We start from the raw sequence: 19,054 nt of genomic DNA, 5'->3' as shown, positions 1-19,054 counted from the left end.
TGGTCGGATTGATATCGTTCTCGGGTTCTATCCTAGTATGCTGGCTTTCTTGCTTGAGTATGGTCCTTGCTAATACATCACAGTCCCTGAGTCGCTGTCCGACCTCAAATTAATGCAACGTACGTCTTCCGGCTACAGACAGTGATGATATGTGTGACCTGGGCCTACAGAGGTCGACAAGGCAAACGAGTTGATACGGCCGCGGTCGACCCCGTCAGCTATAGGAAGCAGCGACTCCAATGTCATGAAGGCAACCCAAGTTGACGACGACGAAGCCTTCGTCACTGGCCGCCCCTTTACCAACCGCGGGCCCCCAAACACATTTTTCGTCCCCTCTTTGGCAACGTTGTCCAAAGAGCTGCAAGTCAGCTCCATCACGCATGTAGAAAGACAGGCACTCGTCCATCGATGCCGTCGGTTCATGGAATTAAGCTGTGCCTTTTATGACAACGTGACCCTCCGCCTCGCCGCCCTCGAATACTCGCTCACGCACGACATCCTCTCCGGCGACTGCAAAATCGACACTCGTGGAGTGGGAGCGTCGTCCCGTGCCGACTTCCGATGGTATAGCTCTCCCGGCGGTCAAGAGATCAACTACACCATCCTCCAGTTGCAGAACCAGCGAGGAGGGACTGGTGATCCTCGAATGCAAGCTCAAGCTACATTTCGAGACCTGGTAGTCCCGGCAAGTCTACACCCCACTTCCGCTCACGTGATACTCGTTGACACCCATATGAGCAGTTGTTGAAGCATAGGCGTCGCACCAACTTCCCCGGACTCACCCTCACGCTGTCCGCCACTCGCCTCGACATCGACACCGGTATATTCACGGACAGAATGTACTGTGAACACGTCTTGACCATCGACCTAGAGGTCCCATTCTGTGCCGATGACCACATCGACCGCTTCGTGGAGGTCGTGCATGCGCTGCGGAAGTGCTCTCAGGAGTTGAAACGGCACTATCAGACGGCGCTGCTGCATCCTGTGGATCCCATGGCACCCTTCCTCCCGACTCCTACTGGCCTTTCTGATGAAGCCGTCTCCCTGCTGAACGATCTGAAATTCGTGAGTCGACTGGATCAGGATGGCGATATCCTCGGGGCGACGGTCGACAAGCGCAGTCGCGAGAGCCCTATCTTCCTGGCCACGCTGGACGGCAAGAAGGTTTTGACGAAATTCGTCGCGCAATACAACGGGACGGCGCACGGGTTGCTCGCCGACGTTGAGCGCGCCCCGCCCCTTCATGGCGTCGTCCCCGTCGTAGGGGGATGCCACGTCGTGATGGGGTATGCGGAGGGTGCACACACGCTTCTGTACGGGAAGCCGGCCGGTACGGCAGAGGCCGTGAAGGACGCGTTGCAACGACTGCATGGGGCGGGGATCGTGTTTGGGGATGTTCGTGAGCAGAACGTGCTGGACGTCCCCGGGACGGATGGGCAGCTCGCTGGCACCTGGCTGATCGACTTCGATTGGGCGGGGAAGGCGCACGACGCCGTGTATCCAGCGATGATGAACAATCACCTGAATATCTGGCCGGCGGGAGTGGGTTCTGGTGCGTATATGGAGTTGGAGCACGACAGGCAACTATTCCGTAGAATGTTCCCGGAGGCTGCCGATCTTCACGCTGGGTGGTAGCTTGTATGTGTTTTTTTACATTGATATGTTCCCGGACGATGTCGACCCCCCCTAGTAGTGAACTCTGTACGTATCGATGTGAATGGCTACCAGTATTCAACGTTCTCCGTGCTTGTGCCGCAAGTTAGCAAGCAATGCCCCATTGCCGCCATACACACTCCTGGCAGGGGGCGTCTCCGTTGGGCCCGCGCCTGACCTTTAGGCAGGCGCTTATGTCAGCAGTGCGTGCAGTCCAACGCAGTGGCTGCTCCTCCGCGCGCCGTCTCCGCCGTCGTCCAGCCCTTCCTCTTCCTCCCCCGCGCGTCCGACAACATGGCCACCCAGGTTGCGACTGCAGTTGCGCCAAACGGCGTCAAGGCGAATGGCAAGGTCAAGTCCAAGAACCAGCTTCGGCGGATGAAGGCCAAGGCGAAGAAGGCGGAGGAGATACCGGTCAAGGTGTGTGGCACAGTCCTCACGCACAGACTGGTGGCGTCTGACAACCATGCTAGGAGGTGTCCGCGGAGGTCAATATGGAGGAGGATGGACCACAGAATGTCGAGTACGTATCTGAGCAGTTGGATGTCAAAGACCCGGCTCTCGAAGCATTCTCCGACGTCTTTGCCCGCTTCCAGCTGCCTCCCGAGGCATCCACAGTGCGTCCAGTCTGCTCTTAGATGGTGTTTTGTGCATTGAGCTCTGTGTGCACAGGTCCGCGAAGTCGAGAACGTGAAGGGAGAGGTCATTTACTCGGACGACGACATGGCCTCGGAGGGCGACTCGGACACGGAGGAAAAGAAACCTCTGTCCAAGAAGAAGGCGCGCAAGATGAACCGGCTCACCGTCGCGGAGCTCAAGCAGCTTGTCAAGAAGCCGGAAGTGGTCGAATGGACGGACGTGACCGCGTCGGACCCCAGGATGCTCCTCCACCTCAAAAGCTACCGCAACACCGTCCCCATCCCTGCGCATTGGAGCGCAAAGCGCGACTATCTGCAGGGAAAGCGTGGTATTGAGAAGCCCCCGTTCCAGCTGCCGTCGTACATCGCCGACACGGGTATTGCAACCATGCGCGACGCGATCAAGGAGAAGGAAGCCAACATGACCCTGAAGGCGAAGACGCGTGAGCGCGTGCAGCCCAAGATGGGCAAGGTCGACATCGACTACCAAAAGCTCCATGATGCGTTCTTCAAATTCATGACGAAGCCCAACGTGACGAGCTTTGGCGAGATGTGCGTCCTGCGTTAGTGGCGTGTCTAGATTCAGGCTCACAGCCCTCATCCTGCGCAGGTACTACGAAGGGAAGGAGTTCGAGACCCAGCTCAAGCACAAGCGCCCTGGTGATCTATCACCTGAACTAGTCGAGGCGCTGTCTATTCCACCACTTGCGCCACCACCGTGGTTGATCAGTATGCAACGCTTCGGTCCACCGCCAAGTTACCCCACACTGCGGATACCTGGTCTCAACTCTCCCATACCGGAAGGGTGAGTTGTTACCCTGCGTCATCGCGACTGCTGATGTGACACTCTGGCACAGTGCACAATGGGGTTTCCACCCCGGAGGCTGGGGCAAGCCGCCCCTTGATGAGTACAACCGACCCCTGTACGGCGATGTGTTTGGTGTATTGCCCAAGAACACCGACGCAGATGTGAGTCCGTGCCTCGCCGACAATGTGATTGCCCGCTCTGATCGCTATTTCTCTGTTTGTTATAGATGGGCGAGCCCGTGGACCGCAATACGTGGGGCGAGCTCGAGCCCGAGGAGGAGGAAGAGGAGGAGGAGGAGAGCGAGGAAGAATCAGAAGACGAGGAGGAGCAAGCGCCCGCACCCGCCGACGGCACGCAAACGCCATCTGGGCTCGAGACCCCCTCGGGCATGGCCAGTGTGGTCTCTACGGTCGCAGGCGGGCTCGAGACGCCCGACTTCCTCGAGCTGCGCAAGAACGCCACTCGGGCGACGTCGGAGGCGGACAGTGGCCCTCGGTCACTGTACCAGGTCGTTCCAGAGCGCCAGACCGCCGTCCGTGGTCTCATGGGCAGCGAGCGCGGATACGACGTCAGCGCCGTCGCGGGTAACAGCGCGATCCCCGTCCTCGGGGACGAGCGCGGGACCAAGGTTCGTACCCTTCTCTGGTCTGCGTTGGCGCCTCACATGACTCGTGCTCACTCACTGCGTCGCACCCACAGCGCAAGGCGAACGGCGTGGACGTCTCGATCGACGCGGCAGAGCTGGAGGGTATGTCGACGGAGGACCTCCGCCGCACGTACGACCGGCACTCGCGCGGCTCCGCAGGTGTCCCGGGCTCGAAGGAAGACTTCTCGGATATGATTGTAAAGGAGATGGCGAACAAGCGGCAGAAGGCGGAGCGGGATCGCGAACGACGGAAGGAGAAGGACTTCAAATTCTGACCTCCCATTTCCGTCCGTCCCTTCTTCGCGCTGTCGTCCCGTCCAGTGTCTCGCGCTGTGTTGCTGTTTGCGTTCTTATTGTAGCCTCCTTGTGAACTAGTACATTCATCCCCGAAGGGCTCGGATATTGCGACGTCCTGTGTGGTATGAGACTGCTGGCTCGCCCGAAACAGGATATCAAGACATGCCAACATCCGACGTCTTTCATTCTAGTGGCGGGGTCACATCACATCACCATACCGTATGAGGTTGTCCTGTGAGTCTCACATCACGATGGTGCAGGTCTAGCTCCTCTTCTGAACGACAACCTCCCAGACAAGTGACCAAGCGGCTCGGCTCCTGCTGCTGCGGTAACCGCATCTGGCGACACTAGCCCCACTGCCTCTGTTCAGGAGACGCGGCACAACGCCAACCTGTCCAGTGTCGACGAGGCTTGCGCACCGATGGAGCACGAGATATCCACGCTTCGGTGAGATCGATAAGCAGGCCAGGTGCCTCGCGGCGGGCGGGGCGTCCTGCCGCCATGAGTCCTGCCGAGATGACTGTAACCACGGGGCAACTGCTTTAGGACATATGAGCAAGGCTCATTTTTGCGGTGCGCCGCGGCCAGGAGCGGAGGGCTAGAGTGCGACCTCGATTCGTGGTTTCGCGACAGGCACTTGCGGATCTGAAGAATCCCGGCGGCGGCGGGAGATGGACGAGGCCGTCTTGAGACCGGCGGTGGGCGGATGCCGAAGCACCTCTGCGTCGGAAACGACAGCACAACACACGGACGAAGGCCCTCCCCGACTCCCGTCTGCCGAACCCAGTGCGAGATCGTTGCTGCCCGGGGAGCTATGGATCGGCGCAACGGAAGTACAGTACAGACTCGCAGACCACACACTGCGCGACATCGCCATCCGGGTTCCGGGGGCTCGAAGGCGGGGCGTCTCTAGGGCGCTCAGCCATCTACCTACGCAACGTTGCTCGCTTGGAGCCGCCGGGGCTGTGGGCGTTCTGGCGCGCCTGTCGAGGTGCCCGACGATGGCATCGAGGGTCTACGCTGATAGAATTTGATCCTCCACCGCGGGGGGTCGCGTCAGCCGCTGGTATATTACTTCACGACCGGGCTGAACTCCATTGGGACAGGTACGGAGCGGATGCTGTGTTAAGTACTAACTCCATCGCAGCTGGTACTGTGTAGGAGTGTTTCTTGGCGTTCTCCAGCGTCGGGGCACCGCGCACAGGCGGCAGCGGAAGTTCTCGGGAAGCCCGTTCGGGAAAACCGCAGATCTAATACTGCGATCTCGAACGCCGTTCCCTCAAACGCTCATACAACGATCGGGGGGAGGGGGTTCTCCATCTGTCGAACGTAAGTACTAGCGGCTGCGCACGGCTGCTGTCGGGAGGTCGCAGGGATATTTGGCGCACGAGGGGTTGAACTGGAAGCGCCGTGCGGTCGAGGCCGGTGCGCGTTCCACACACGTCGTGGGAGGGGTCGCAGTGTTGTCTGCCAGGCCTGCGACGTTCCGTGCGGCGTGCTAAGATGCACAGAACATTGAAGAGTAAGTATAGGGGCATAGGAAGCCTTTACCCGTATATATGGTGTAGTACAACTGCTTGTACTGCTTGTGCTCGTTCAGAACACATCCTGGGGTTAAGTTGAGGTGGGGCGGCGGTGTGCTCAGTCAATGAAAGAACTTCGCGTCATCTGTAGACACTGATAGGTGATGATCTCCCCGAGCCTGGAATATGGCGCCAAGGCGTCAGAGACGGCATTGGGAAGTAAGTCCGGCTGAACCACCGTAAGGTCGCCCTTGTTGGCGCTATTGTCGTCCTGACTCTCTGCTGTTACCCTGCAGTGAAAGGGAGCCATTTGTAGTACAGACGTGTGATGCCTCCACTTCTACACCGCATCGTCGCTCCTCAGATCCGGTGACACCACCTCAAGCGACTGCGTCTGCGCCTCGGCGACCATCCCGGATCCTTCTCGCTCTCCGGCTGCGTCCCGGCTCGGACGACGTGCGCTTGAGCGTGTAGTGACGGAGGAACAGGACTGCGGGTGCGTCGTCAGCACCTCACGACGGTGTTGCTCAAGCTATTTGGGCCACGCCCGCCGCACCAGTAACTAAGCCTGCGGCGCACACGGGCGCGCTGACCACCCAGATGTGCGTATTGAGAGCGCGTAGGCGTGCGTGAGAGCGACGCGCTCCGCCGCGTCCTGAACGACAAGTCAGCCGTCTGCTCAGCGCCAGTCGGCGGAGCGGGGCGACGCACGGAGAGGTGGGGTATTTGCTGACGATCTGCGTCAACGTGGACGGGGAGATGTCGATGGTCACCCTGAGAGGCGCGACTCGGCGGGTGAATTCCTGTGAGCGGTGAGAATCGCATCTGGGGTGTGTGGTGAAGTGGGGCGGGCAGACGTACGTTGGAGATGATGACGAGTCCCATCGCTATGCCGATTGTGCCGCCGAGGTTCCGGGTGATGTTGAAAGCGCCAGTGGTGGTCGCCATGTCTTTGAGCGGCATTGCGGCTTGTAATCCGATCAAAGGGGACTTCGCGAATTCGGTGAGGTGACGTTTATGGATGAGTGAGGATAGACACATGCCTGGAACAGCAAACCTATGCCCAGGGAGACTACGAACGGGTACAGAGCTTCTCGCTCTGCGGAAAGATTATCAGCGGGGATGTGCCAGGAGACCCGGACATAAGACAAAATACGCACACATTGGAAGTGTCGTCGAGCATCATCATGAGGCCGTAGCCTAAGACCATGATGACCCACGCTCCCCACATAACTTCCCTCCATCGTTCGGTGCGAGCGATGATCTGACCTCCAGCTATTGAAATGAGAGAGCCGCCGAGGGAGAAAGGGATGATCCTGTGGCCGTATGTCACTGTAAGCGCATTTCAAGGAGTCAGAGACTCATACGAACCACACGCCGGCCATCGTCGCCGAGGCACCCATGACTTGGAAGTACACGGGCAGATAGTAGGTTGCGCAAAAGAATGTCACGGCGTGTATGAATACGGAGATCAAGATTAGGGCGGTCGTGCAAGTCTATAGTAAAGCTGTCAAAATGACCGCCATTCACAATGAGGCAAATGCGCACGTGCCTTAAATAGTCGTGGTGGAAGGATAGGCGACTGTTTGGTGTACATCTCGTTGACCAAAGCAGCAACCAAAGCAGCAAACCCGACCACAAGCAGGGCTATCGTCTGAGGGCTGCTCCCTGCGAGACGGGCGCGTGAGTGCTACGGGCTCGTATATGCGCGATGAACGGGGTATTACAGCTTGTTTCGCTGAAGTTGAAGCCAAGGAGAATCATAACGATTCCTGAGATGAGGAGAACCAGACCAACGACGTCGAATTCGTGCGCGTGTTCTCGCCAGCTCCTTCCGTGATGGGGATTCAGGTTTAGGAAGAAGAATAACAAAACTCCCCCTATCCCACCCATGGGTCTCCGCAAGACGTTTCAAATCAGTCACAGACCAGTTTGGGACAAAGGGACATACAAGTTGATGAAGAAGCACCTGAGTTATCGTGACTCGTGTTAGTCAAACTCAGCGAGTCGCAGTAGTTCGGGTAAACACTCACCAGCGCCATGATAGATGGTCCGTGAATGCCTGTACAAACAATCAGTGACGTACCGACTAGAGGGACGGAGAGCGGTGACGGCTTACTCCACCCATGAGTGGGCCAATGACGCTGCAACGTCCGAATCAGCACTAACTCAAGGAAGGCGTACGGGACGCACCTCGCAACCCCGAAGGTGGCCCCAACTGCTCCCCCGTACTTGCCACGACTGGGAGCGATGGACCGACTTAGTCAATGATACTGGGCGGAGAACCAGAGACACAAGGAGACGCACTCTTCGAGGGAGACTATGTCGGCGATGACCATCTGTACGGACTGGATTATTCCGCCGCCGCCTATGCCTTGGACTGCCCGGGAGACGACGAGCCAGGTCATGCTTTGCGCCGCCCCACAAAACGCGGAGCCGGTCTGAAGGCCCGTGAGGCTATGGGACGAACACCGAAAGGACCGGACGCACTAGAAAGATCGCGAGAGAGTAGTACATGACGGGCTTTCGGCCTGGTGAGGGGTCAGTGAGAAGGCTAGTAGGTGCATGTGCTGCGACCTCCGGCTCACCGGTGATGTCTGAGAGTTTCCCATACAGCGGGGACAGAGCAGACGACGCCAGAAGATAGGCACTGCGGTGATGAGCACGAATCAGTGTCTCGCAATCTGAGGTTGGAGACGGCCCCCGCACCTCCCCACCCAGCTGTACTCGCTCCCGCCACCGAGGTCCTTGACGATGGTGGGGAGCGCAGTCGCTACAATCGTCTTCAGATGCCAGGGAACAGAAATCGTCAGAAAAATGTGATCCAAGAGCACATTGACACACCTGATCAAGCGCGGCCAAGAACATGCAGCACATGAGACCCGTGAATACGATTCCTATGTGGTTTTTTGGGAGGTAATGCCTTTCGTCCTGCATCCAGTCGCTCGACGCCTCTAAGGTAGCCTCCTTCTCAGAGTCGGAAGGGACAGCGTCCGTCGAGCGCGACGGCACGACGGCAGGAGTGGCGGGCTGTCGTTCTTCATCCTTTGAACACTATCCGGGACGTCAGTGGCGGAGTGAAAGGAGGAAGGTGACAAGACTAGTTAGCGGACGACGCCGTCGCTGAGCACGCTTAAACGAATGAACAGTGATGCGTGGCCCCAGCACTGACTCGTCCTGAGCGCGGACTAAGTACTAGTCGCGACGCGAACGTCCGCCACCCCGGAGCGCCTCGTTTGTCAACCAGAGCCATGTAGATGCGGAGCGGAGCGAATGGCTGAGCCTGACAATGGCAAAGCCATGGTAACCGGGGTCAAAGCAAACTTCATACCAGTCGTCGAGCGGGTGGGAGGATAGACGCCGCGTGGTGGTGATTCGCACGTTCGAAGCCTTGACGCCTCACGAAGTATCTTCAACATACACCAACACCCTCCAAGGCTCATATAGAAAATCTACGAAACGATAGCGTACATGCAGTAGTTGAGTCAAGCCGACAGTCGATCAATAAGACACTGCCTATCGACAGTATTACGGACTCTAATCCGGGGATATCGCATACGTGGGTAGTGATGTGCAGAGCAGATGCGTGAGAATATGAGTAGATAAATGTAAAGCAGATGCGACGTTCAATGCAAAAGTATGGTGTGTGTTTGATGCTGCGGGGTATGCCAAAATCCACGTAAGCCGCCGCGAACGGCCTTGAGCCCAAGGATCTGAACGGGGGACGGGAATAAAAAGCAGGGGGCGTAAGCAGTCGTGTGGTGTCGTGCCAAGCCAACGAGACGAGGAACATGTTCACTTCTTCTCGGCGTCCACGATCACTGTTGTGGCCGGGATCTCGTGCACCGTCCGCTCCTCGTCGAGGTCACTCGACGTGGACACCGTGGGCAACGTCTGTGTCTGCGCCTCGACGTCACCCACGGACAGAGCGCCAGCGCCTTTCGCGGCCGCCTCTGCCTCCATCTCAGCCGCCTTGTCTTCAGCGCGGATGACCTTGCGCTGCAGCGAGTAGTTGCGGAGGAAGAGCACCATGAGCGTGCAGGCGCCGAGAATCGGCGCTGCCGCAATCCAAATCGTGGCCATGGACTCCGTGTAGAGATGCGTGAGCAGTGTGCGCTGCGCCGCATCCTGTGGGAACGAGAATGGTCAGCGCCTTGGACACGGGGAGAGCAGTGAATAGCCCGTACCTGGATCTTCGGAATGACAGTCACAAGCTGAGTGATGGCGCTCGCGGAAGTGTCAATGTTGAGCCCAGGGACCTCAGCCACACGACGACGGAAATCCTGGATAATATGGACACGTGAGAACGGTCCAGCCAACGGACAGACTCAACACGTACCGAAGAGATGATGACGAGTCCGATTGTAGTGCCGACAGTACCACCCAGACTGCGAGTCAGAATGACGGAACCAGTGGTGGTAGCGGTGTCCTTGATGGGCATTGCGGCCAGAAGACCGATGAGAGGCGTTTGAAGCGCGCCTCCGATGCCAAAGACGCCACAAAGGATACAACAACTTCTCGGCGCTGAACGCATGTCAATACAGCCGGATAAGAGACAGTCATGACCAGTGCACGTACGCGTTCGAGTTATCATCGAGCATGGTCATGAGACCGAAACCGAGGGTGGCGATGGCCATTGAAATCCACTCGATGGGAACCCAGTAACCGGTGCGCGAAATGATTTGACCCGTGATGATCGAAGAGAACGAGGCGGCCAGCGAGAACGGCAGCGTCCTGGAAATAGTTCAGTACGCACGCCAAAGTGAGTGTGCGCCATACGTACCATACACCCGCCATTGTAGCTGAGGAACCCATGACCTGGAAGTACACCGGGAGGTAATACGCAGCAACGAAGAACGTGACGGCGTGAAGGAAGACTGTGATGAGCAGAATAGCAGTAGTGCGAGTCTGAAGTGCTGTTAGCGGCAGATTCACCATACCAAAACACGATTGGCATACCTTGAACAGGCGAGGCGGAAGAATCGGAGAGCGCGTGGTATAGGTCTCGTTGATGCCAGCGAGGACCAAAAGTACTACTCCGATGACCAAGCATGCAATCGTCTCCGGTGTGTTCCCTGCAATGACGTCAATTTCAACTATATGCGCTTTCGATGAGCAAAAAACACGCACAAGCCGTCTGGCTGAAGCTGAAGCCCAGAAGGACGAGGACGACTCCACTGATGAGAAGTAGGAGACCGATGAAATCGAACTCGGCAGCGTGCTCCCTCCAGCTCTTTCCTTGGTGTGGGTTGAGGTTAAGGAAGAAGAACAAGATGAGGCCACCGACGGCGCCCGTGGGCAGGTTGATGAAGAAGCACCACCTCCACGACGCATGATCCGTCAGAGCACCGCCGAGCAAAGGGCCGATGACGCTCGCAAGACCCCAAGCCGCGCCCAACAAGCCCGCATACCGTCCACGACTACAAGGCACATTCAAATTGGTCAACATGCGGCGCGAATACTGCAAGAACAGGGACGTACTCTTGAAGGGTGGTGATGTCTGAGATGGTGACCTGGATGATCTGGATGATACCACCGCCTCCGATGCCTTGAACAGCGCGACAGATGACGAGCCAAGTCATGTTTTGAGCAGCGCCGCATAGAGCAGACCCGAGGAGGAAAATGCCGATGCAAGTGAACAAGACGGGCTTGCGACCTAAAGAAGTTACGTGAATATTGGATCACGAACGTGTCGAACGGTAAATCTACGAACCTACGATGTCCGAAAGCTTTCCGTACAAGGGACAAAGCGCAGCGGTTGCGAGCAGGTAGGCGGTGCCGACCCAACTGTACTCGCTTCCACCACCGAGGTCCTTTACGATGGTTGGAAGGGCGGTGGCAACGATTGTCTAGATATACGGATGCGAGTGAGACTGGCGCTAATTTGAATGGCAGTAGAGCGGCGCACCGAATCGAGGGCGGCGAGGAAAATACAGCACATAAGGCCGGCGAAGACGATGCCCATCCTGTTTTTGGGCAGAACGTGTTCTTCATTTGCTTTCCAGGATGCGCCGGGGGCATGTTTCTCCTTCTCTGAAATGCTGGCGGGAGCCGCAGGAGTGGAGGTTCCGGATGTCGCAATCTTGTCAGCAGCCATTGTCGCGGGGTGAGAGCCGCAAGGAATGGAAGGGGTGAGAGGGAGCAAGCGAAGGGGGACGGAGTCGTGAACGGATCTGCGTCTGCTTATGAGGGATCGGTGGGACGCCCTGAAAAGCAGCCGGACTCAGCATGACAAACCGAGGCGCAGCCGTGCCGGCGAAAGAGGAGGTGGGATGCGCACTCACACGGCGAACGGTGACCCGCCACCAGGTCCGACGGCGCCATGCAGCGTCGGGCACTTACACGTTCGAGTGCGGGCGGCATGGATGCGGTTGGTGACAGAGCACGCTGGAGGAGGCGGTGAGTCGCAGAGCGTATCAAGGCGCAGACGCCCGGGGATACTCCGAGACACGCAAGCGCCGGCCGATCCGAGCGTACTCTGGCCGCGTCGCGCGGATTTGCTGACTCACCTCGTCTGACTATCGCGCTTCCACAGACTCGTGTTGCGAGCGTCGGCCTCGATCCTAGATGTCTAGAAACTCGTCGGTTTTCCGTCGGCATGATCTATACTCGTCCGCAGAACGCGTGGTGAACGATGGCGCATGCGACCAAGCTGCAGCACCAAGTACCTCGCAGCAGTGAGGAGAAGAACTTCGACCCAAGTTGCACGGTCAGGCAAGAGGTCAGGGTGCATTTGAAGGAATTTGATCGTGCATGGTCTGATATTCAAAGTGACTGCAAACATTCCCAGTCGCATCGTCGGATGGCTCTACGAGCCGTGGCCGCCCAACGGAAGCGCGACGCCCGAGGGAGATGTGGGACTTGGCCACTTCCCTGCTGCCGTCGCGCGGCGGCAACGGGCACTGGCAGTTCGTAGGCGCGCTCAAGCGCTCACCCTCGCGTCAGCCCGGGCCCCGGGATTGCGCGTCCAGGTCGCCGGGCGCCGAACACTCCGACGCTCAGGTGCGTGACCGTCCCCGCTCTCCGTTGTTCCTGCAACAGACCTGCACAGACCTGCACCCGCGGGAATCCACTTCCACCTACACGGTACTAAAGTATCTGCCTACTGTTCCTCCCTAAGCTGCCCCCACACTTCCTGTTTGGCCCATAAGTAAGAGCGTCCGGCGTTTGCCGTTGTTCTACCTCGTGCGCGCGAGTCTCCATGGTCCCGGTGCGGCTACTGTCCAACATATACTGAGGCTGTTACTTTACACCTTTTCATCCTCTTTGCCCTCGTTGACACATACCCAGACAGAACATACTCCTTCCCCGGACCCCGCTGCGCTCTTCGCGTCACCGGGCTCGCACCGTCCTCGCTTGGCGCACTCGCGCTTCCTGCCTACTCGCACACCCACCACTCTTTCGATCCAGAGTACTTCGTCTCGTACGCAAGAACGTTGACGGATCCTTGCAGGGGGTACTCCGCCGCTAACTTCACAGAGCGGTCTGCTGCGGAATAGTGTGGTCCGTGCAGACGTGAGTCGCATCGATCTCTGTGACTCATTTCCTTCTCACTGCTACGTCATTTCTCTTAGCATTTGTACTGGAGCCCGTAAAGGCAAAGAGGGGTGGAGCCGCGGTACTTCTCGCTAGCCCTATAACTTCAACTCCCTCGGACAGGGGCCGCGACCGAATAATTGCCAACCGCCCACTGACTCAGTAGAGCCTATCAATGCGGCGCCTCATTCAGTATGGCTCTTCTATCGCTCGGATTGAACTACGAGCACTGGTGTAACTTTGGCTTCTGGCTTACGAATTCTCTACCGATCCGCAGGTCGTCATGTGTGACAACGCCAACCCCCCAGGAGGATATTTGACGCACGCTGGACATGGAAAGCGGATTGCTCAGCTTCCGTGGATCGGCCTTTGGATATTCCGCCCAGATGAGAAGATCCACAAACATCACGGCGATGTGGGCGGAATATAAACCGTGCGTGCAGCGCCGTTTCTTCCCACATCGCATCACCATGACCAAGTACTTGCTCAAGGGCGGAACGATCGCCACCTGCGAGAAGGGAAAACCAGGCGTCCGCGTCTTCAAGTCGGACGTTCTCGTCGCAGGCACGACGATCACCAAGATCGAGGAGAACATGGCACCCGAGGCTGGCGTGGAGGTCATTGACTGTACAGACAAGTGGATCACTCCAGGTTTCGTGGACACGCACCGGTACGCGACAGGTGTTCCTCGAATCTTGCTGGCATGCTGACTCCGTACGCCCTCTAAAGCCATGTCTTCATGGCCGTCATGCGCGGCAACCACTGCGAGTGAGCACCGGAACGCCGCCGCGGCCGCGCTGCCATTCCACCCTGACATAACTTTCCCGCCGCAGCTGGCTGCTGACCGAATACTTCATCAAGAGTCCTGGTACGTCCGTCCCTCCGCGCAGCCCTCCATCCACGTTCGAGCACGACACCTGACCGTCGCACTCTACAGGACCGTCCAGGGCGACCTCACCCCGGACGAGGTCCGCATCGGCACCCTCGCCGGCTGCCTCGACGCCCTCCACAACGGCGTCACCACCCTCCTCGACCACTTCCACGCCGCGAACACGCGCGCGCACCTCGACGCCGCGCTCGCCGCCACGCTCGAGTCCGGCGCGCGCGTCGTCTGGGCCCCCGCGCGGCAGTCCGCGCCCACGCGCCTGTACCCTTCGATGGCGTTCGCGGACGACGCCGCGGCGCGCGCGTGGCAGCTCGACGCGTCACCTCGCTCGGGCGCGAGCTGCGCGCGGACGGGCGCGTGACGCTCGGGCTCGCGTACGACGTCCTGCGCGGCGCGGATGTGGCGCCGCACGTCGAGTTCGTGCGCGCGGCGCGGGCGGCCGGGGCGCGGATCGTGACCGCGCACGCGCTCGTCGACGAGCACGTCACGGCCTGGCGTGACGCGGGGCTCATCGGGACCGACGTGGTGTTCTCGCACTGCAACAGCCTGCAGGGGCGCGCGGACCCCGAGGCGCGGCGTGGAAGGTGCTGAAGGAGAGCGGGGCGGGGATCGGCGCGACGCCTGTGGATGAGCTCGGGATGGGGCACGGGAACCCGCTCGCGTTGGAGGCACTCGCGCGCGGGGTCAAGTGCGGGTTGGGTGCGGTGAGTCGCGCGCTGGGTGTGGTGGATGTGCCGGGAGACGGGCTGACGGGCTTGGGCTTGGGATGGCGCAGGACGCGGTGTCGATCAACGGCGGAGACATGTTCACGCAGATGCGCACGCAGCTCCAGTGGTCGCGCGGGGCCACGCACGAGAACATCCGCCAGAACAAGCTCGCGCTCCCGTACAAGAACGAGTGGAACTCCGCGGACGTCTTCCGGCTCGCGACTCTCGGAGGGGCGGAGTGCTTGAACATGGGGGACCTGATCGGAACGGTCGAGGTGGGGAAGCGGGCGGACCTGCTCGTGTTCGACACCAACACGCCCAACCTTGGAGGGGCGGCAGACCCGGTCACGGGAGTGGTCTTCCACGCCGGGAGCGAGGACGTCGAGACGGTGTTCGTGGATGGGGAGATGGTGAAGAAGAACGGGAAGCTGGTTCGGAGCTGGGGTCCGGTGGCCATGGAGCTGAGGAAGCACGCTGACGCGATCCGCGAGCGGTGGTCGGCCAACAAGCTTGAAGGAGAGTGGAAGAAGTGGTGGGACACCTTCGGGTCGCCCGTGTGGTAGTAGTAAAGAGCCTTGATTATGATATGCGTGCCATACATCTGGGACGACTTGATAAAAGGAACACGGCTCACCTTGCCAGAGTCAGTTCCATGAAAGGTGGTGGGCTCTTATTTGCGAGCGTGTGCGGTGCATAACATTCGGAACTTCGTAGTAGTAAGAGGGTACACATGTACGGCATACGTACTAGACGAAACAAAGAGAAGAGATTCGGCGCATGTTGGTTTCCCACTGGCGAGCGTCCTGGACGCCCCCAGCGGTACTTATCCCGAGGACCACGAAAAGGTCTGCGCCAGGACGGGCCCCCCATGAACCGGTGCGCCCGCCCCCCCTCGGGAAAGGAAACGACTACCTTCAGACTGACCTTCGCATGCATCTTCGCCGCCTTCGGGAGTCAGACTTGCGTCGCGTACCTGAGCCCCAAGCTCGCTCTTGATATCTCGGCTCGACACTGGAGCGACGAGAGCCTTCCGCGCATGGGGACGGCTTGAGAAAAAAAGGGACCAGACTCCTCTTGATGGGCGCCGGGTTTCCGGCTTCAACTCACGCCGTCTTCGGGGGACAGACTTGCGTCGAGTGCCTGAGCCCCAAGCTCGCTCTTGATGTCTCAGCCCGACACTGGAGCGTGAGAGCCTTCCGCGCATGGGGACGGCTTGAGAAAACAAAGGACCAGACACCCCGCTTGAGACAGGCGGACCGCCGCCGCACGTTGCGGGACCCACGACGGGGCGTCTTCGGTGTGCGTTGGAGACCGAGGGCGCTTGCGGGTTCGCGAGGCGAGTCTTCGGCCCACGCGGACGGCTGACACCTTCAAAAAAACGACTGCATCATAGAGGTCAGCACAATGCGTGGTAGGGCGGAGAGAGAAGAGAAAAGCCTGGTCAGTGTCGGCGGCGGACAGTTGTGAAGTTGTTGGGAGAGGCGACGTCTTGCACTGGTCGAAGGCGTTGAGGACCGTTGAGGCTGACGATGGCGGCGTTGAGACTGATGCGTAGTCAGTGGCGAGGGAGGTGCTGGGGTCGAGGTCAAGAGAGGGAAAGAAGCGAGGAGGAGGGGGAGTGAAGAGAAGATGGCGGTTGGGGATGAGGATGAACGACCCAGCGAGGGCACCTTTTATAGACTGGGGACTGGAGGCGAACCGTGTTTGTTTGTTTGTTCGGCGCACGGCGTGCGACACACCGCAGGCTGGTTACTTATCGGAAGTGTCAACCACCTTCCCATATCCGGTCTTCCGCGACGGGTCGGCTGGGTATAGTAACCTCGACTGGACATCCGACGTGTTAAACATGTGATATCGCGCCCATTTTGCTCATGTCGCGGGTGAGCGAAAATCAAAAGCAAGATGGAATCGCGAATCGTCCAAGTGCCATCTGGGTTGTTGACAAGACTCCTGCGGCAGGAAGCGAGAGTGATCTTGTCCTCTCGCAGGGTATCAACGACAAGACGCTGGATATTGGCGGTGAAAATACCAGGTGAAGAGCGACTTTAGTCTCCCCTCTCCCGAGCTGGCGTTGGTTCGAGGTAACTGGGAGGGAGCGCTGGAGAAAGCCGGAGAAAGCCGTCGTTGGGCGTGATCTAATGCTATCTAATCTGGCTGCACGAACGCCCAGCGAGTGATAGAAGGCCCCGGCCCTTGAAGAATATTGTGTGTTGCTAGAGTTTTCGCAATAGGATCCGTGTGGCTGCCAACGCGTTCTATTCCGGAAACCGCAGCAAAAATCTAGTGGTTGGCATGATGTCGTGAAATGTAGGAGTGGTGTTCGAGATAGTAATGTGCATTGGGCATAGCCTTCAGAACTTCAGACCCTGCCCCAAAGCCCGCCCAAGATGGCGTATCGCGCGGCAAACATGAATGCCACGGCAACCATGACCGCGGACCCTGCGTGTGCCCACGATGTGTCAGCTCTGTGCGAGGCGGCGAGGCAGCGAAGAAAGCGCGTACCTGCGTATATGCCGGTATCCTTGAACCCGCCCGTCACAGTCTGAATCGCCCCAGATATGGGCGGCCCGGCGATGCCGCCGACGGCGACGAGCGTGAAGCTCATGCCCGCGCGCACGCCGACTTCTTGGACTTTGCTGATGCGCACTATCGGCGCGGCGAGCAGGGAGACGTACACCCCGGAGGAGGCACTGTTGGTCCAAGTCAGATTAGGCGATTGATTCCTGGCTAGGAGCTGAGGGGTCGACACACCCGTAGACTATCGCGATCCCAATGTTCCCGCCGACGGTGTGGTTGACGAACGGCCAGACGTAGGTCATGATTCCGGCCAGAAACGTCGCGGGGATCATGATGTTTAGCGGCCCTTTTACGAACGAGACTCGTAAGTCGTGCGTGGAAGATGAAAGCCGCGGTAAAGACGCTGTACCTGTCCACCTATCTGCGACAAGACCGCCGACCACACGACCAACGGCAGAGCACGCATTCGCGATGGACAACAGATAGAAGGCGAGATTGTCCGAGATGCCTTGTTGAACTGCGGCTACGTCCAGGTAGGTGAGAACCTGTTCGGACGGTTAGTGTTGGGACGCGAACGCAGGTGATTGAGCTTACCGTGTACAGGCCGAAGAACGAGACCAGACTCGACAGGCTGTAAAGCAAGTATCGAATATCCTTAAACGCGGTGAGGTCGACGAAGGGACCGGAGCGCGGCTTCGGCGGGAGTCGGCGCTCTACAGTCTGCGTGTAAAGATATCAGGCCTTAATAAGGACAACGGAGGCGTGCAGTAAATGACGTACAACGAACTGAAATCCGAGCAGGAGAATTTCGAGGAAGCCAAGGATGCGCATCGTCCACTGGAAGCTGTAAAATCCAGCACTCGATATTAAATACCCAGGGCTGCTTACTTGGAGTTGTCAAAAGTCTCCTCACCCTACTTGCTGGACTAGGTTCTTGACGGCGATGGGAAAGAGCGTCCCGCCCACGCTGGAGCCGAGTGCCATGACACCGAGAGCGGCACCGAGTTTGTGTTTGAACCAGTGCGCAGGGATGGCGACGATAGTCCCAAAAATGACACCACACGCGAGCTAGAAGCGCGTCAGACATGCTTGGTGGAGATTGAACGTAAGACACACCCCTAGCGCGATTCCCTGGCAAAGGAGGAATTGCCAATACTGAGTACATTGCGCAGTCAAAAATGTGGCGGCGACCAGGACCGCGCTCGCCGCGCCCAGCATTGACTTGAGGTACCCCATGTCGAACAAACGACCGACGACGAGTCCCGGCAGGAAGACAAGCGCATACTAGACGATCAGATGAGTGAACGCGCGCCTTGTCAAGGTTCGCAATAGCTCACTTGGACGGAACCTATCCAGGAGCTAGCACAGAAATCAATCAAAGTTGGCACTCTAGCCCATTCAAACACTCACATTGTGGATGTCGACGTTCCAGGGAGGATTGACTGTTGGTAATACGCTTGAAATACCTGCATGATGAGTCAGCTCGAACGGGCGTCCGAGAATACAAGGCACTCACACCCCAGGCGTTCACCAGCCCAAACGTCCCACACGTCCCAGCGGCGCACTATCGGCGTTCCTGTCAGCATCAACAGACGACCCTCAAAACAGCGCGTGCGACGCACCCCAATGACAACGAGCCAAGCTCGTAGACCGCCATCTGGGTTCTCTCCGTAGTCGACCTTGGGGTGATCGGGCTCGACGTACTCTTTCACAACAGCCTCGAGCTCGCGCTGGTGCCGCTGGTGCTCCGTCTCCTGGTGCGGGGGCGCGTCGGCGGCGATGGTCACTTCGTCAGATGTGCGATCCTTCTCCTTCTCCGGGTGCTCCATGGTCTGGTGCTTGT

The 19,054-nt window shown here is 58.7% G+C and overlaps 6 protein-coding genes across 6 annotated transcripts; 3 read left to right on the top strand and 3 right to left on the bottom strand.

Annotated features, from left to right (window-relative positions):
- Positions 1-421: 421 nt before the first annotated feature.
- BXZ73DRAFT_48363 (uncharacterized protein) lies at positions 422-1,635 on the top strand (the record flags this gene model as incomplete). The annotated part of the gene is made up of 2 exons (XM_048020041.1): positions 422-712; positions 751-1,635. The coding sequence occupies 2 exons, from the start codon at positions 422-424 to the stop codon at positions 1,633-1,635; spliced, it is 1,176 nt and encodes a 391-aa protein (XP_047876980.1).
- A 312-nt stretch (positions 1,636-1,947) lies between these two features.
- On the top strand, positions 1,948-4,020 carry BXZ73DRAFT_48338 (uncharacterized protein; the record flags this gene model as incomplete). The annotated part of the gene is made up of 7 exons (XM_048020036.1): positions 1,948-2,085; positions 2,130-2,270; positions 2,341-2,843; positions 2,902-3,096; positions 3,149-3,260; positions 3,326-3,727; positions 3,799-4,020. The coding sequence occupies 7 exons, from the start codon at positions 1,948-1,950 to the stop codon at positions 4,018-4,020; spliced, it is 1,713 nt and encodes a 570-aa protein (XP_047876979.1).
- Positions 4,021-6,637: 2,617 nt separating this feature from the next.
- On the bottom strand, positions 6,638-8,818 carry BXZ73DRAFT_78363 (major facilitator superfamily domain-containing protein; the record flags this gene model as incomplete). Its single annotated transcript, XM_048022866.1, has 15 exons — positions 6,638-6,664; positions 6,728-6,897; positions 6,933-7,061; positions 7,114-7,233; positions 7,293-7,462; positions 7,517-7,534; positions 7,599-7,627; positions 7,685-7,709; positions 7,759-7,806; positions 7,873-8,006; positions 8,056-8,096; positions 8,154-8,215; positions 8,275-8,348; positions 8,410-8,619; positions 8,738-8,818. The coding sequence occupies 15 exons, from the start codon at positions 8,816-8,818 to the stop codon at positions 6,638-6,640; spliced, it is 1,338 nt and encodes a 445-aa protein (XP_047876978.1).
- Positions 8,819-9,360: 542 nt separating this feature from the next.
- BXZ73DRAFT_48323 (MFS amino acid permease) lies at positions 9,361-11,662 on the bottom strand (the record flags this gene model as incomplete). Its single annotated transcript, XM_048020032.1, has 10 exons — positions 9,361-9,693; positions 9,753-9,848; positions 9,905-10,079; positions 10,132-10,299; positions 10,349-10,473; positions 10,525-10,640; positions 10,696-10,985; positions 11,047-11,221; positions 11,279-11,414; positions 11,474-11,662. 10 exons carry the CDS (start codon positions 11,660-11,662, stop codon positions 9,361-9,363), a joined length of 1,803 nt encoding a protein of 600 aa, XP_047876977.1.
- Positions 11,663-13,571: 1,909 nt separating this feature from the next.
- On the top strand, positions 13,572-15,257 carry BXZ73DRAFT_78361 (Metallo-dependent hydrolase; the record flags this gene model as incomplete). The annotated part of the gene is made up of 7 exons (XM_048022865.1): positions 13,572-13,771; positions 13,831-13,869; positions 13,935-13,969; positions 14,011-14,207; positions 14,327-14,512; positions 14,533-14,691; positions 14,763-15,257. The coding sequence occupies 7 exons, from the start codon at positions 13,572-13,574 to the stop codon at positions 15,255-15,257; spliced, it is 1,311 nt and encodes a 436-aa protein (XP_047876976.1).
- A 1,796-nt stretch (positions 15,258-17,053) lies between these two features.
- Positions 17,054-19,040, bottom strand: BXZ73DRAFT_102399 (MFS general substrate transporter; the record flags this gene model as incomplete). Its single annotated transcript, XM_048015219.1, has 12 exons — positions 17,054-17,133; positions 17,197-17,384; positions 17,446-17,557; positions 17,621-17,756; positions 17,806-17,931; positions 17,992-18,055; positions 18,125-18,279; positions 18,328-18,495; positions 18,549-18,570; positions 18,622-18,677; positions 18,728-18,775; positions 18,834-19,040. The coding sequence occupies 12 exons, from the start codon at positions 19,038-19,040 to the stop codon at positions 17,054-17,056; spliced, it is 1,362 nt and encodes a 453-aa protein (XP_047876975.1).
- Positions 19,041-19,054: the final 14 nt, after the last annotated feature.

Source organism: Epithele typhae (assembly GCF_022376455.1).
Source record: "Epithele typhae strain CBS 203.58 chromosome Unknown BXZ73scaffold_31, whole genome shotgun sequence".
In the NCBI taxonomy this organism is placed as follows: domain Eukaryota; kingdom Fungi; phylum Basidiomycota; class Agaricomycetes; order Polyporales; family Epitheliaceae; genus Epithele; species Epithele typhae.
Note: the sequence above shows the minus strand (reverse complement) of the source record. Positions and strands in the feature narration are given on the sequence as shown.